Source organism: Xiphias gladius, chromosome 18 (genome assembly GCF_016859285.1).
Source record: "Xiphias gladius isolate SHS-SW01 ecotype Sanya breed wild chromosome 18, ASM1685928v1, whole genome shotgun sequence".
Taxonomy (NCBI): domain Eukaryota; kingdom Metazoa; phylum Chordata; class Actinopteri; order Istiophoriformes; family Xiphiidae; genus Xiphias; species Xiphias gladius.
In genome coordinates, this window is record NC_053417.1 from 13,360,565 (window position 1) to 13,377,893 (window position 17,329).

Here is a 17,329-nt window from a genome sequence, read left to right on the forward strand (position 1 = left end):
AGTCTGGACCAAAGTGGTGGACAGACTGACATCGCTGCCAATAGCATGGCTAAAAAGAAGCTGATTAGTAAGATGAGACTGGGTTGTACAGAGCTAAATTTTATGTTGCATCTCATGGGAAAATAATTGGAATAATTGTGACTTTTGCCATCAAAGGAAGCATGTGGAAAATGTCATCACTGTCATGATGTGATACTAATATTCAAGACAGGCAGCCATCACACTGTGAGTTGGGACATTAAGGAATTTAAAATCTGAATTTCAGAAAAAAAAAAATCAGACATTCAACAGTTTTCAGCAGTTTTTTTTCCAGACACTTTCATTTTTCTTAGCTGATGCCATATGGGACCTTTAAGCAGAAAGTAGAGACAGCTGGTGGAGGTAATGTTGCGGTTGCTAGTATCTCACCATTCAAAGAAGAAGAAGAGCAAGGAAGACATGTCACATGTAATGTGCAAGTGCAACGTGTAGTTTCACTCTGACTTTAATAGCTTACTGCTGATTTCTACTAATTCACAAAATGAACAACTCTGGAAACCAACCAGGAACCTCTTTGTTAGTGCTTGTAGCGTTTCTGAAGTTTTCTGTTGCGTGTGTAAAAAGTGTTCTGTCGCTTCTAATCCAAATGCAGCTCTGACCTATTGCTCATTAACTTTCCTGGGCAATGTGTTTCGCGAATTGGCTTAGAGCCACTGCTGCAGCCAAATGAACAGCCTGTGTTGAAAAAAAAGGCCTCCATTGACTTTACTGGTGAATGGTCACCTCATGCACTATAGTACAGCCCTGTGGTACTCTTTAGCTTAATGAATTAAGTGGGCAGAGGGCCAGCAGAGGAGAGAGCAGAAACTCCTCCCTTAAGCGTTGCTTTCGGCACCAGTCATTTCAATGTCAGCCAAATCTCAGAGCTGACGCAATGGATTAGTTCCTGCAGGAAATACAGTGTCAGTCATATGTGAGACCTCTGCCATCCTCAAGGACAAAAACCTGTTCATTGGCCGTTTTAGATATCAAACATAAACAGCATTCACTTCCCCCTTCTTCCCATGGTATCTGGTGTTCTGTCACTGTTACTGATGGTCCTAAGAGAACGAACTCTGCACTGTGTCCCATTTCTTTAGACCAGAAGTAAAATTAGGCTGAAGGAAAACTCTTTATCTCAAAGAAAACTGTGTACTCATGCTTCTAATATTTTCAGTATAAACAGGATAAAATCCCCATGTTCTGAAAAAGATACATGGGAACTAACTGCCCTCATAAAAGTACAGTGTTGTTCATGGACAGACTGTGAGACAATGGGCCTCTGGGCACAGACATATATGTAAAGGGTCCCCCACCCCTCCTACATAGGAGTGAGACACTGAGACTCAGAGAGGAACACAACGAGTCCAAACTCTCTTTGAGATCATTTTCTGTCTCCGCAGTTGTTTTACATCTCTTTGTAGTTGTTCTGCATCTCTTTGTGGGTGTTGTCTCTCTCGTTATGGTTGTACTGGTAAATGGTAAACGGACTGCACTTATATAGCGCTTTTATAGTCTGGTCTAGTCTTATCAACACACACACACACGGATGATACATCGGGGGCAGTTTGGGGTTCAGTGTCTTGCCAAAGGACACTTTGACATGTGGACTGGAGGAGCCAGGGATCGAACCACCGACCTTTCGACCCGTTCTACCCCCTGAGCCCCCCCCCCTTTTTTTTCCACGGTTTTGTGCCTCTTTCTGGTTGTTTTATATCTCTTTCTAGTTGTTTGACTTTCCTGCCAGAAACGTTAACAGTCCCTTCAAACAGAGGCTGTAGTCCAGGGGCCTCTTGAAGCCCTGGGCCCCTGTGCCTGTGCCTGGTAGGCCCATTCAGTAATCCTTCCATGGTGTTGTTGCAGTGCAATAAAAGCCTGTCTGACTTGATATAAAGGATTGTTAAAACAGTACTATCCACTTCTGCATTGACTAAGTCATCAGAGCCACAGAGACCATACAACATCCATAAATCCACTTACCATGATGCCACCTACACAAGACTCCCTAAATAAGTGTTTTCCTCGGAGTCAAAGAAAACAATAATCACTTGAGGATTAGAGAAAATTGACTGTCAACACGGTGGAATTTCTCTTTCCTCACCTTTGTCAACAATCACCACAGTAATGAGTCTTATTTGTATATAGCTCATAATCTGAGAGACAGGCTCATTACAACTCAAAGGATCTTGAGACGATATTTAAAAGAGCTGGAGGAGCTATGGGAAGCGGCATTGTGGTTGTAAGGCAGGTCGGGCCCATGAGCCCTGTGGGGTTCAGTGGGTTCACACCCTCCTTGGTTGGAATGCCTTCGGCCTGCAGCTAACTCTGGCAAATGGGAGCCAACAACAGCAGGGGTCAAAGGAGAAGTGAGGCTCATGAGAAAAGGCTCGGGTTTCAAGGAGGAAGGATGACATGTGATGATAGTTCATGCATCCTCCTGACCACAGTGACAGTAATGGTGCTGAGTTCATTTTGGTGACATGTCAAATGCTGATAGGCTTTTGCAACTACGGCATGAAAAATGTTGCAACGTCCAGATTAGGCAAGAATGAACAGATTTGGAGAAACAATAGAGAAGTGTACTTATTTATTGAATTGAACACTGAGAAAACTGTGCCCATATTGTCATTTCATTTAGTATATTTTAAAGACATGGTCAGATTGTAAGCAAGTTAATTGCACACAAACCTTTTGAACACACCCAAAGTCATATTGGATATACACTGGAAAATTATTCTAATATTATATATAAGTTAAATTGCAGAATATATTAAAGTGATAATCTATCCCAAAATTTAACAACATAGAATATCTTGCATGAAAGATGACTGTAAAAACGTAGTAAAACTTATCAAGTGTCAAAACATTCACAAAAACTTGTCAAATCCCACCAGGAGCATTACTTTCTTTTACAGTGTTCATCTGATACTTGTTTCTTTCAAACACCCTTTGTTTTGCAAAAATATGACTAAATGCATTGCTTTCATGTTGTGCTTTCACCTTCCTCAAAGCATTGAGCCATATTTTAGCAAAACAATGACTGAACATACAGAAAATTCAATCGGTGATAATAACAAGCTTAAACACATTTACAGTATGTTTATCACCCAGAGTGAAAATTCTTTTTTTTTTTACCTTTCCTTTACACTGAAATGCAGGTAATACATTAAATACAATATTTGACTACCCAGTGGAACAGGATGAAAACTGAATATTCATTTAACAGTGATAACCTCAGAATGTAGGTGAGTCCACACAGTACATCAAAAATAAGGCTACAAAATTGTCCTTCGCAGAGTGAACCGGTTTTCAAAAAAGCAAAAAAAAAGAAAACATGTACAAAGGACAACTTACAGTGAAATGGCACTTTAAAGTTTGATGTGCAGCACATCTATCACAGAATGTATCTGCATGTGCAATTTCTGACATTTTCATAAATGCTTCCCCAAATGCTGGTGTGCAGTCAGGCAGCATCATCCTCATCACCCAGAGTGCAGGCATGTGACTTTTCCTGTGGCACACATTGTGCACGCACCTGCAGAATCTGCAATCCTCTCTGCAGGCACTTGCTGTAATGAGGTTCAGTGTGAAGTGGGCGCCGTTCCACCGCTCCCTTTATGCCAACCTTTGTCTATCTCTTCATCCACAGAATCGAGTATCATCTATCATTCCCGGCTCGGCCGGTGCCGTCTTCTTCTCTCTGTGTGGAGGTGTCCTGTCCCGGCAGCAGCCCGTGAGGGGCGTCATGCGAGTGCTCTGCCTCTGTTTGACACTTGGAGCTGCAGCAGAGCGCACTGCACAGGCGTGTGCGGATTGGCTGAGTAAACAATACAAACATGATGCAGTTGGCTGCTCCCTGCGAGGTGTTGCCAATACCCTGTTGGGTCCAAGCAAATATCTTTGAGAGCGGTGTAGCAGTCATACATCATTACATTGGAATAAAATGTCCCTTAATGGGTAGAAAATGTAACAAAACCTCTTAATATTATTATTTGGTAAAGAGTTATTCAATATTTGTATTTTACTGCAATATTCATTTTTATTGACAGATAAAACAAATTTTCTTCTGAATTATTGCATTATTATATCAACAAATTGAAAAAATTACACACACTTATAGTAACAATTTAATGTAATAAAGTGTTTAGGAAGTTATTACATAAAGTTTTATTACATTTTTAAACCATTTAGAGTCACTCCTTTAAAAGAAGCTTTTTGTACACTCACATGTAGAGTGACCAGCACTGGGCTCTGTCTGGCCGAAGAGCCCGCTAGCAGCAGTATGAAGCGCACTGTGCTCCAAATGCGCAGGACGATGAAGATGACAGGAATAAGTGTTAGCTTCCTGTCAGCCATGGAGGAGAAGGAGCTGGACAGAGGCCTGTTGGCCAAAATGGGACGGTACTCGGACAGGGCAGCATGCTGCACCAGACAGAGTGCACAGTGTGAGATGAGATTTTATAGTAGCCGGGGAAAAAAAGAAAAGAGAAAAAAGAAAACACGAAGCTGAAACGCACGAGTAAGAATAAAACTAAAAAGAATGAGATGTGTCATCAGAGATAGCAGCTCATGGCAGCTACTTGAGGCAGGCCAGCTGCTGTAGGATAGAATGAAATGAAAAATAGAAAATAAAGACAAGTAACTGCCACTGAGTTCTTGACCATTGTTTTAATGTGCTCTTTGTAAGCTTCCTATCTTCAAAAACGTGTCGATGGATTTCAATAAAATCTGCAGGCCCTGGGTCAGTGAACAACTTAGTTTTTGGGTGGGAATGCTATATATTATTATAATAATATATTTTTTCAATGTTCTCATGACGTTTTGCACCTACTTGGATGAAAAGAATATCTGACTCAAGCTTCCTATTCTTCTCTATCAGTATATATATATTCTGATGGTGATCCAGACCCAAATGGGCATTTAAAGGTTTTTTACTTCTGTCCATTAAAACAAAACAAAAAATTAGAGGGTTGTGTTGCTATGGCTGAGGTGTCATATATTTTTGCAGTTAATATTATTCATCTAACATAGAGAATTGAATATGATCAATCCTGGAAAGGTTTTTATGGTTGGGGGAAACAAATTATGTACATGAGAAAAATTAAACATGCAGGGAGCAAAATAAAACATGTAGATGATTCTGCTGTTGTTGCCGATTGCAAATGGTGTCATTAGAGCTAGCAGCGAATTTACTCTGCAGGTACACAAAAAACGAAACCTGGTTTGGTCCTCACCGCTATGTGGATGTGCCTCTTGATCAGGATGTAGAGGACAGGGAGGGTGAGGTAAGCCAGGAACTCCCAGATCTTTCCGGTTAGCAGCATCCACAGGATCCGGTCAGGAGCGTGGATCTTGACCCAGCACCAGCCCACCGACACCTCTGACGCGTCGTAGCCGATCTTGTTCAGGGACACGGCTGCAACAGTGATGATCAGAGGAACCCCCCAGCTAGACAAAACAGAGGGTTTACAGTTTTAAAAAAACAGAACTGCTTCAAAGGTCAACATCCTATTTTTAAACATGTCCAAACAAGTTTGCATGTAAATGTTTGGTGGGTTCAACACCAACAGATATTGCAAAGACATGTGACACCATGTGATAGATTATCTAGTGCTTAAGGCTGCTACATAGAGTACACACTGCAGAGTCAGTCATAAAATTAACAAAGTGATTTCGCTACTTGAAGAAGCAATGTTCGCCATGCCTCCTCCAGAGGGAGAACCTCTCTTTTTAAAACACCTATTTAAAATAATACTATATCTTCATGGCAACACATGGCTTGTTGGCTCGTTATAAATACCACTATGCTCAGTGCCGAGATGTGTGTGTGTGTGTGTGTGTGTGTGTGTGTGTGTGTGTGTGTGTGTGTGTGTGTGTGTTATGTATACAAGCCTCTGTGAATGGCTCTGCTGTGTGATCTTTGATTCAATGGAGCATTTGAGAATTCCCAGAAACAGAATTAGAATGACACTGCGGTGAGGCATACCCAAGGGTGAAAATGTTCTTGTCCAGAAATAGGTCGACTGCGACACTCCAAAGTGTGGTCAGGTGCATCATGTTTGCTTCACGTATCCTTGAGATGGGTCTAGAACTTGACCAGAGTCCACCTCTGGCAAATTGAATTGACTGGACTTAGTTTAGAAAGGAACACAACTGTGTTAATAAGGTCCCACGATTCACACTGGATGTCGGGACAAAAACCAAGCCCTGAAGTCCGAGGAACTCTCTGCAGACCTCAGCGATAAAACCGTGTGGAGGCACTGATCGGGGCAAGGGTATGAAACCATTTCTAAAGCTTTGAGTGTTCCCAGAAGCACAGGGGCCTCAATAATTGTGAAAAAGAAGAAGTCTAAGTTGGCCATCCAGCCGAACCCACTAACCAAACAACCGCCAACAGCTTCTTGTCCACGTTGCATGATTTTAATCTAAAACTGGGGACTGTTTATGCAGTGGGTGGACTCCAAAATGAGCATGAAGGTGGTGTGAAATATCTAGAAAACAACATGAGAAAGTTATCGCGGAAAAAATCTTAATAGCCGAGTTGGCCACGCTGCCTACACTTTAGAGACGGTCCCTAACTTCAGTTCATCATTTTCCCAGTGTACTGGCCCCAAGGTTTTCAAAGCGTTGCGGTTTAAAAAAGGAAAGAAAGTAAAAAAGTCACCTGGGCAGCATCAATAAAGCTTTATTAATATAACGCACAACAAGTCTGGTGGGGTATCGAGACTTAACCTCGCCGACTGTCCACAGCGCAGGTGTTGGGCCAGAGCCAGAAGCACAACCGACCCATGTACTCACCTGACCAGGTGGAAAACCAGCACCAGGCTGTCAGCGACTCTTTGGCTGGACCTGACGATGAAAACGTACAGGTAGACGGCGATGCCCATCGTCCAGAAAAAAGAGCTGGTGTTGGCGAAAGTGGATATGGCTCCTTGAACGACGCAGTCCAGCGAGTCGGTGCTGAAAACTCTCCAGACTCCGAAGGCGTAGGAGACGGCGGACAGCCAGTCGGACACCGAGAGGCAAACCAGCAGCCTCCGCGGAGTCGTCCGCAAGTCCGGCCAGATGATGTAGGTGAGGATGATCAGGGACGAGCCGAGGAAGGAGAGCGCGCACGAGCACAAAACCACCACCTGCTCGGACAAGTACACAACCGTGTGATTCCCGTTTGCCATCGTCGGCGTCGGTCGCGCATGAGCCACGGTCCCCGCAGGGACACCGCCGTCTCTTGGCGAGCGTGCGGCGAATGTCTGCAAACACTCTTCCGACGAGCAGACTAGTCCCCCGCGTCGTGCATTCCGGGCGTCCCCGCAGTCTCTCCGCGCCGTTGTCCCTTAAAACACTGGGTCGAGTCGGGCCATAGCACGTAAACTCACTTCACGGCTTCTCGAGCGGCCGAGGGAAAACTTTCCTCTCCGGGCGTAACCCCTCCCTCCCCGCCGCCTCTCGTCGCCTCTCGTCGCCTCTCCTCGATGCACCAACCCGGAACCCGGAGCAGAGGTCAGTCAGCTGGTAGTGGGCAGACTCATGTTGGGCTATTTTTGGCTCTAATGGGCTTCACTGATGTGACCCCAGTCAAGCTATTGCATCGGGGTTTGTCACATAAGAACAGCTGACAGCGAGTGAAAATGTTTTTTCTCATTCCAGGCATGGCATGTATAAGAAATCACCCTGTTATGCAACCTGCCATTTCAAGCACATAAAGCACAGAGCACTAGTCAGATCATTTAGCAGTAGTAGTAAAGAATACTACAACTGATAGTTATTTTTTAAAATTTGATTACCACATGTAAAATGAAAAGAGTGTCCTCTTATAAAATACATCTAAAAAAAAATATTCAAAAAATAGTAACGTAAAAGATATTACATCAGTTACAGTATAAAGTCATACCAACATAAAGAGAGTCAGAGAGTACATAAAAACTTTAAGTAAGAGAAGCTAATATAATATAATGATAAATGAATCACTTAAAAGCACATTTGCCCAAGGCCCGTTGGAGCTTGAAGTTATCAATAAAAAATTAAAATGATATCTGAAAGCAGCTGGAAACCAGGCTAGAGACACAAGGATCCGATATCGCAGCAGCAGGAAAAATATTATCATTAGGACTGCAAATAACAAATCTTTAAATAGTTTTATTCAGTTTCATTCTTTTGGATAAATTGAACAGCTGTTCTCTCAGTGAAATGTACCAGAAAAAAAAAAAAAAAGCCTTTCAAATTTCTCAGAGCCAAAGGTAATATCTGCTCCTTTGGTCCAAAATCTCAAGGTGTAAAATTCAGAGAGAAAAAAAACAGAGAAAGTGGTGAATCCACCAGTTTGAGACCTGGAAGCAGCGAGTGAGTGGAATGATCAATCAAGTAACAAAACTGCTGCCAATTAATTTTGAATGAATTGACTAGTGGTTTCAGCTCTAACTAATCTACTGTATTGTCAACCTTAGGGTGTTCCAGTGAACATACAGCCTATTCCCCAGCCCTGTGTCGTCTTGCTAACTGGTGAAACATACTGAAACCTCAGCCGTAGACGGCTGGAAAACAATAGCACATATTTTGATTTTAAAAGTAACCCGTCCAACATGTAAGCTGTCCACTGTAGGGCCGAGACAGTCACGCCGTGTGAACGGGGACCGTCTGAGCTTTCTGGCGTAGTAAAGGAATTTTTAAATAAAAATCACGCGTTAAATTCAAAATTTTCAGCTGATGGTTACATTATTCATCAAAGTAAATTTCCTTGTAATCCAACAGTTCATTGGGCTCACAGGCCCCTCAATAATTAAGTAAACATTTCTGGCCTTTTTTTGAGTAATGAGGAATGTCTGCCGCGCTTCCTGTCGAGCAGCTGTTAATTCTTTTGTGGCCTTGTAATTGTAGTTTACCAAAGAGCTGAAGCGTAGAAGTATTTAAGGCCATAAAGCAGTGACCTTGTGTGAGAGCAGGACTTTACTGCTTCTGCATTGCTGCAGCCCAGAAAAAACGGCATCCGCTTTTTGTGTGCTTAAAGCACTGTCACGCTGGTCCCCCTCCTGCAGCCTGCTGCAGACACGTATGCATTTATCACCAGAATCACCCGCGACCAACAATCAGTTTTCCAAAACACCAAGCTCGCATCAAGTGTTAATAAATTCAGCAAAGAATTCTGGGTTTCTCTAGACAAAATACATTTTTTGGATCTTAAATCAAGAGCACACCATACATTCAGCCTCGTCTGCATTTGCTGTGTGTGTGTGTGTGTGTGTGTGTGTGTGTGTCTCTACAGTTTTCCATAATTACAAAATGCTTCTGTACTGTGAAAACAAATGAGGCAAATTAATAAAACAGTCCTTACGTAACTTTTATTTACCCCCCTTTTTTTTTTACAATATTAATTTATGACATGAAGAAATTATAAGCCTGCACTGATAAATTAGAAATTGACATTATTCACTATTTATGTCTTAGCAACCCAAGAAAATGCTTAAAGCAAAAATACATTTTGACCCAAAAACATCATGCATTTGCAACTGAAAAATCAGAAATCTTAGATCATGGTAAGCCAGACATTTTTTCTGACTGAAATGGATTTTAGGCTGTCTCAATGAAAAAGAAAAAAGGAAAAAAAAAATACAACGTAGGTTTTGAAAATCGCTGCAGTGTTTGATGAACAAAAGCATGCTGGGAGGTTGCTTTCAGTCACAAGATGGCAGCAGAGGATCATAAAAGTACAAAACAAGGTGTAGAAGTTTGATGCTTTGATCCAATTGTAAATATCGTAGAGGCTGTAAACAAGAAGGCCATGCTCTCAGTCGATCTATCTTCAATTAATTCTGTATGGGGTCCTCAGCTCTTGTTCATTTCTACAGTGTCAGCACACGTAAAAACTTACTGTAGCAGCAGGATCCTTGTTTGCTACAATGCTGGTTTGCATGTCTTCCCCTCCTCTCGTTCCTTCTCCCTGTGACGGCTGTGTTCCCAGGGCCTCTTATTGCGAAGAATTTCTGCGGCAGTATACTTGCTGATTGCTTCGTTCTCACTCCTCACAACAACCAGCTAAGACACTGCCAGAGAAACACCCACAGCACCCGCATCCGACAGATCCGTCCCTCCGCCTGCCTCTGCCCCAGCAGGATCCTGACTGGTCTGTGCCGTGCACTTTCCACCTGTGAGTCTGGCGCTACGGACGCTCGCGCTTTTCATGCCCGGCGTTTCGGTGGTGGTCGTTGGAAGGCAACGGCCTCGCACTGAAAGCCCCCCAGGGGTGGTGTGGTCCTATGCCAACAGCCAGAAGCTCTAGAAGAGAAGTAGGAAATAATGATTGAGTAAAAACTGGTTCATGGAATAAAGCTAATCTGGTCAGATAAATTCCCATGTACACTTAAAAATGAATCTTAGAAATCTTAAATCAAGATTTTAAGAGTCATCCTGCCCCGTCTTCCTCAGCTTTATATAACTGCGATGCATTGATGAGTGCTCGCTCTGCTGTTCAAAGTGACCCAAAGCTTGCTCCCAAACAAATCCTTGATACTCTTCTGGCCTTTTGTGCAGCATCACTTTAAGTGCACACAACTTGGGCAAACACAAACACCCCCGAACTAAGAATAGACTTGCCATGACTCATGATTTTGCAACAAAAAGCTCCGTTTGATTTAGCTCTCATCTATTTGTGTGTGTCTCTCTGTTCGCATGAGCGCCATATAACGCAAGTCCCTCTGTGTGTGTGTTTACGTTCCCAGGGGACAACAACTAAAATCCCCCTTGCTATCACTTGCGTTTGCTGGCTGCAGTGCCGTTTCGAGCAGGCCGTCCTTTCCGTACCGTCCTCTCGCTGTGGACTCTGCCTTGCTGACAGGACAGACTAGGATACTAGGCAGCGATCCGCAGTCGCTGGCAAATGAGGGAAGAGAGGGAATTAGGAGGGCGAAAGAGAGGTGACGGGAGGGATGTTTGGAAAACATACAGTTGGCTGAGCGTCCTCTGTCTGGTGTAGCCTTGATGTTGAAATCCACAGCGAGGCTATTTGTGGCCCTCCACGTCTGCTTTTGCTGTATGTCATGATGCATTTTTTTGCCTGTATAACTGGAAATTCCTTGCTTGGTTGGAGGTTGGAGCATGTGGACTTTATCTGATGTCCAAGAAAAAATGGAGATATTTCTAAGAAATATGATACAGATTTTTGACACAACACGCCCGCTGACGCTAACACTAAATGCTTATTTGTCTGCCCCTGTCTAACACACGCGATTACAAGTGATGTCCACAGACAAACAAAGAGACGCCTCTTGACCTGCTTTCAGTTGCCAAACAGCTGTGTCCACGTCCCTTCGTGTCTTTGTGGCGAGCCAGACGCTGCCTTCACTGAGCACATGATGACAGGAATTCCTTCCTGCTCAGGGCTTGATGTAATCCCTAATACAGGATTGAGGAATGCCGGTGAAAACAACACCCAGTTCGCTAAATGAATGAGCGGCTGCCTCACTGCTTCTCACAGCAAACAGCAGCAGCAGGAACAGCAACGAGCCTTGACTCACAAACCTGTCCGCAAATATGTTTCGGGCCTCAGGCTGGGTTCAGTTTTACGGACGGATTTTTTTGTCTTCCTGTCTCCGTACTATTGGCCACACTAAAACAATAAATGTTGTGGGGAATTTGTTTCTAATAGTCTGAGGTGTGGATGAATATCGCACACGCTATTTCAGTAGGGAACCTAGAGGAGCATATTTTAAGGTTTGCCAGGTTTAAAGTCATGTTAAATACACCTTCCTTTAGACAGTTCTTTTTAGTTATACTAACGTGAAATAGCTATAGGATGAAATTATAGATATTAATATAACTGATACAAGTATGATTAAGAGCTACAGAGATATCCAGATGAAACAACGTGACCGGGGCTGCAACTAATGATTATTTCCATTATTGATTTACCTGACAATTTTTTTTTGGCCCAAAATTGGCTTAAGATGTCAGAAAATAGTGAAAAATTGTCTTCAGTGGTCCATGGTGTCCAAAGAGTCCAAAAGCCAAATTATTCAGTTTACTGTCACATAACACAAAGGAAAATCCTCACAATTATGAAGCTGGAACTAGGAAATGTTTTGTGTTTCTGCTTGAAAAATGACTCTAATGAATAATCAATTATCAAAAAAGTTTCAAATTAATTTTCTGTTGATTGACAAATCAAATAATCGACTGTCTCACCTCTAAACATGATGAAAGTTGACAGCATATTTGATATTTGAAGTTATACTTTACAGATTCTCAATTAATAATATACGATGAAAAGCCTTGTTTACTTTGTCAGATAACAAAAGTGGCAACAAATATTCTTAGGACTATTTACCTCATCTTTGATCTGATATTTCCTATTTTCCTGATTTAAATTATACTTATACTTAATTATACTTACTAATTATTTATATATTTATGTTGTTATATTAGCCAAAGCTCTTTCATTGAGATGGCATTGAACGCTAATGCACTTAAGAAGCTGGGCTTATTTTATTAGACGACTTGTTAAAAAAAAATTGTCAAAAAATGTCCATCAACGCTGAGCAGATCCAAACGTGACGTCCTCAAATGTTTAGTTTTGTTCATTCAAAAGTCCAAACCCAAAAATATAACGTTAACAATAGAACATTAAAAAGAAAAGCAGGAAAGGAAAAAGAGACTATTTGGCAGTTTTTTTCAAAAATGACCGAAACAATTAATCAGTTATCAAATTAGATGTTGATTATTTGTGCAGATCAAATTATCAATTAATTAACTAATTGTTTCAGCTCCAAATATTTGTAAATTTATCAGTTTATTAGGGGTTTAACATCTACAGTGTGAAATGTAATAGTTCACATTATGCACGTAGTGTTTGTCTGAGAGTTACCATGGGTCTCCGCTGTTACAACAGCAATGCTCCTTCATAAGTCCACAGTTCTTGACACGTTCAACCTACGGGCAACAGTTCACCGCAACACAAACACACACACACACACACACACACACACATACAGTATACACCCCAACCCCAGATCCACTTACACTTCCTGAATGTGCTGGATCCCTCTGCTGTCAGGCCTCGGATGGTAAAAAAAAACACTCCCCCCTGCTACCCAACATCCCCAATCCTGCGGCCTTTGCTTCACATCCTCGCCCCTCCTTGCTCCTCTCCGCTGTGCATTTCTTGGTTGCTCTAGTGTCAGCTAACAACGCTCAAGCAGTCATGCTTTCCTGCTCGAGTCCCATTCCACAGACCTAATCATCTTATGGCTAACAATGACATTAGTATTTGCCACAGAGCCATGTTTCTGAGCGGTGCTACACATGACACGCGCACTGACGGCATGCCTGGCGCTGGAACTTAGCCTCTCTTGAGGTTTATGTACCACAAGGATGTATACTGATTTTTCTTTTTGTGTTTTCGTTTCAAATTAGAAATTCAAAACCAACATTGGAAGCACTTTAGCTTGATAGAAGATTATTTGAAAATCCTAGGTCACAACACATATTCTCTACCTTCCTTGTCAGTTTTTTCATTAAAAAAATTTTTTTTTGGAGAGTAGTAATCACTTATCGGTATTGTATGTCAAACTGTTATGTGTCAATAATAATAATGGTTTTGATTCTTACACATGGAGCGCACTACCCCTGGTTACCAGAAAACAGACTTGCCCCAGTAACTATCTGCTTGCTTGGCCACACGCAGGTAAAATACACAGATCATAATGCACAGGACACTAATTTGACTAACTTGAGCGATAAATGTGTTTGAGTTTTAACAGGTCCGCTTTGAGTTTTTACTGTAGAACTAATAACTAGCATGTTGTGATTGTGTGTCTGGTACAGGTAAGGTTGTCCTTTTCTGCTGGTCTCTGTACTGTGTGTGTAATCTTATGACGCATCCTGTCTCAAGCACCGATGGCGCTTCTCTTTTGAGACCGAGACCTGTTCAAATTTTCCGTCACACCACCACTCATGGCTGATTGTCGCTTTACAAGCAGCAACTCAAATCAGCTCTGTCTCTTGCTTTGTATTTAACCAGGCACAAAGCAGCTACGAGAAATGAGGAACTCTGAATTCTTTATCTCTTTGGTCGTGGCTTTTCAGGAGGGGGTGGGTGGGGGGGGGGCCTGCAGGGTCTCCTGATGGAAACCGGCTTTCATTCTGAAAAGAATGACAAAAATCAGCTGTCCTTCTCTGTGAGGATCAAACTCTAGTCAGACAACGATCGTTGAGTCCCTGCGGACTTGTGAAAGGGTCACTGGTAACTGAGGAGGTTACTGTGCCACTGTGTGATTGGAAACTGCGTGTGTGAGTGTATCAGAAGTCTATGCATTCAGTAACCTTTTGTGTAGTTACCATGGCATCATGCTAGCATCAAGACTCGGCTTGGACGCTTTCACAACACATGAGAGCTGTACGCCTCAAATGAACATTTTCTCATTTCTACTTCAATCAACGCAGAGGCCTTAATAAGCTGATCTGAAGGCCTCATATCAGCACCTTTTGATTTCCCCACACTAATCAGCGTTTCTGGTTTTACTCAAAGTAGAGGTGTGCTGTGCTCCCCTTTGAGGCAACACTATACCTAGACATTCACATATAGCCGAGTTGTAACATTCAACGTCAGAGGCTTCTAGTCACACACAGTTTGGACACTCACCAAGCAGCGAGGTAGCAGTGGTGCCCCTCCATCCACGCTCGTCCCCAGCAAGCCTTGACATCAACAGGAGTCCGTCCAGGGGTGCTGCAGGGCTCTCCCGTGTGTGCGTGTGGGTCACTTCATTCTGGCAAACTGTTGACCAAGAGTCTCTTCTCTGTCTCTGTCTCTGTCTCCCTCTCTCTCTCTCTCTCTCTCTCTCTCTCCCTCTCTCCCTCTGTGTGGCTGTCTCTCTCTGCTTCACTCAGGCAGCACAACAAGTCAAGGCATGTTCCAACACGCCACCAACAGCCGGACCCGGTGCATGAGCCTGCTCCTAGACCAGAGGGGGAGGAGCAGAGGATCAGAGAGGGGGGAAACCCAGAAAAAGACACAGCATGACTCAGCCTGCTTCAGTCGGTTAGCATGCCCAGCTTTTACTTTAACACATGAGGGAGTTAGTGTTGGAAGGTACATTAAGATTAGTTCTCTGTGTGACATGTTTAAGTAGATTTTCTCCACAAAAAAGCAGAGTTGATGAGACGATGTGAGGGCCGACTGAAAAAGTGTTAAAGAGAAGAGGATTTTTGGATTGCACTGACTCTCCAGATCATCTTTGCTATGTCTCGGATCATGAAGGAGTCTGGTTTTCTGCAGGCAGTGACTTCTTTCCCCTTTCAACCTCTCTGTCCAGTGGGTTCACAGTGTTGTCTGTCTTTCTTGGCTAATGCTAAAAACCTCAGTTTTCACTGGTTTAAACTGAATGGATTAGGTAAATTTAATATATTAAATTCCGCCACAGTGTTGCTCTTCATTCAAACTCTTATTAGCAAGTAGTCCTACTTAATCTTACTCACAGCAGAATGAATAGTTCATAGAAGCTGTAACCGGGCACCAGCACAGCATAGTAATGAAAGCTGCTGATTCATCAAATCATCTTGTACAGTACCCGCAGTAGGTCACATCAATTACAAATGAAGCCCCTCTGTACGAATGATATGGCTGTAAACATCTCAGGGAATGCATGGGCAAAGATATGGAAAACGTGAAAAATATTAATATTGTCCTAGAGCAGTGACGTTTAATGTCAAATCTGAATGTAAAAGCAGTTTATTAAAGTAGCAGAGAAAGAATCCTCTATCTAATGGATCAGAGATATATACACAAATGTACACTGCATGCCGTTTAGCTAGACACATTAAACTGCATCAAATGCGCAGAATCATCACCATCTATGAGGCTAATTATGCGGAGCTGCTCTGATGCTAGCCAGGGTTTTTTTTTTTTGTTTTTTTTTTTTTACCAGAGGAGGGGTGAAGCCAGTTCATCACTGCTGTAGTGGAAGTTGATCACTAGGCAGATTCTGGGTGCAGCGGCAGGAACCAGCTCAGCAAAACTCACCTGCTACAACATGGTCTGAGTCTGAGGCTGCCTGAGCATCTCTAAAGCACCTCCACTTGTACACCACTGGTGCTGCGCTCCACCGCAGCCTGTCAACACACTGATGACCTTATCAATGAAGGAGCAAAGTCACTCTAATGTTACCCCCAGAAAGAACTCAAAGCGCTCTTAGCCCTGCTCGGAGGTTTTGTCTTTTCCTCGCTGACAGCAAGTAGAATAGCAGAGCAACTTTGTAAAAGAGCAGAGGAGGTGGATAGATGCCTGCAGATAGTTGCTTTAATTTATTGGAAGTGATGATGCGGCACTGCACTGCACAGCAGCGTTTTTGACAAAGAGCCAGCAGTAGTTTTGCCAACTGAGTTAGTTCTTAATTTATGGAAGCATGAACTATCTGTTTGCACAAGAAGTGAAATATGGACAATCATTGAGCCAGCCCACCCAGAGGACATTATTTTCTGCACTTTATTAAGTAAATCATCACGTAAAACTGTAATTAGTCTTCCTACCTGGGACACAGACTGCAGCTGAGGCCTCTCGCAGGCATCTGTGTCAGTTGGGGGGGGGTCGGGGGGGAAGGAACCCCTAGCCCAGCAAGTTCAAGGCTTGCTGCATTGATTACATCATCGGAACTGGAGTGCTGGAATGGGACAATGCAGCATCAGAGGCGGGGGGACAAGCGGCTAATCTCACCATTGCCTCCCTGTGGAGCTCCATAGGCAGAGTGACTGAGTGAGTGAGTGAGTGTGTGTGTGTGTGTGTGTGTGTGTGTTTGTGTGTGTGTGTGTGTGTGTGTGTGTGTGTGTGTGTGTGTGTGTGTGTCTTTCTCTTTCTCTGTCTCTAAACTCAGCTTAGTCTGGCCCAGAGTGAGACAGCCCTCTCTCCCTCACATTTACGACCACTGTGTCATGTGACTGAAGGACTGTCTGTGTCTGAGAGAGAATTATACTCATCATGTGCATCTCCATGTTTGTGTGTGTGTGTGTGTGTGTGTGTGTGTGTGTGTGTGTGTGTGTGTGTGCGCACTTGTGCATGTGTGCTATTCGAGGCCAGCACTGCAGGAACATAGCTGCTGCAGGACACTGCAGGATTGCTGTTCTACTGCTGGCTCACTGGCTCTTGCTTTTTTTTCCTCTCTCTCTCTCTCTCTCTCTCTCTCTCTCTCTCTCTCCCCTCTCTCTATTCACTCAGGCAAATTGCTCAAGGAGGATGGTGAGAGCATGTGCTGCATACTTTTTCAGCAGGGGAGAGGAGGGGTGAGTGGAGGAGAAATGAGGAGGGGGGCAGAATCACAAAGGTGCAAAGCAT

The 17,329-nt window shown here is 43.1% G+C and overlaps 1 protein-coding gene across 2 annotated transcripts; it reads right to left on the bottom strand.

The window, feature by feature from the left end:
* Positions 1-2,590: 2,590 nt before the first annotated feature.
* Positions 2,591-7,651, bottom strand: gpr157 (G protein-coupled receptor 157). Of its 2 annotated transcripts, XM_040151974.1 has the most exons (4): positions 6,817-7,649; positions 5,253-5,466; positions 4,246-4,440; positions 2,591-3,895 (listed from the first exon to the last, which is right to left on the bottom strand). In XM_040151974.1, exons 1-4 carry the CDS (start codon positions 7,191-7,193, stop codon positions 3,677-3,679), a joined length of 1,005 nt encoding a protein of 334 aa, XP_040007908.1. In that variant the 5' UTR covers positions 7,194-7,649; the 3' UTR covers positions 2,591-3,676. The 2 variants fall into 2 exon arrangements, with proteins under 2 accessions (XP_040007908.1, XP_040007909.1); XM_040151975.1 differs by lacking the exon at positions 4,246-4,440 and having other exon boundaries at positions 6,817-7,651.
* Positions 7,652-17,329: the final 9,678 nt, after the last annotated feature.

Bases quoted from the DNA above. Each gene is read 5' to 3' on its own strand.
- gpr157 (XM_040151974.1), bottom strand. From the start codon at position 7,193: ATGGCAAACGGGAATCACACGGTTGTGTACTTGTCCGAGCAGGTGGTG. The intron at 4,441-5,252 runs GTGAGGACCAAA...TGTCTGGTGCAG, and splicing joins AGAGGCACATCCACATAGCG to CATGCTGCCCTGTCCGAGTA. The intron at 3,896-4,245 runs GTGAGTGTACAA...TGGACCCAACAG, and splicing joins CAGTGCTGGTCACTCTACAT to GGTATTGGCAACACCTCGCA.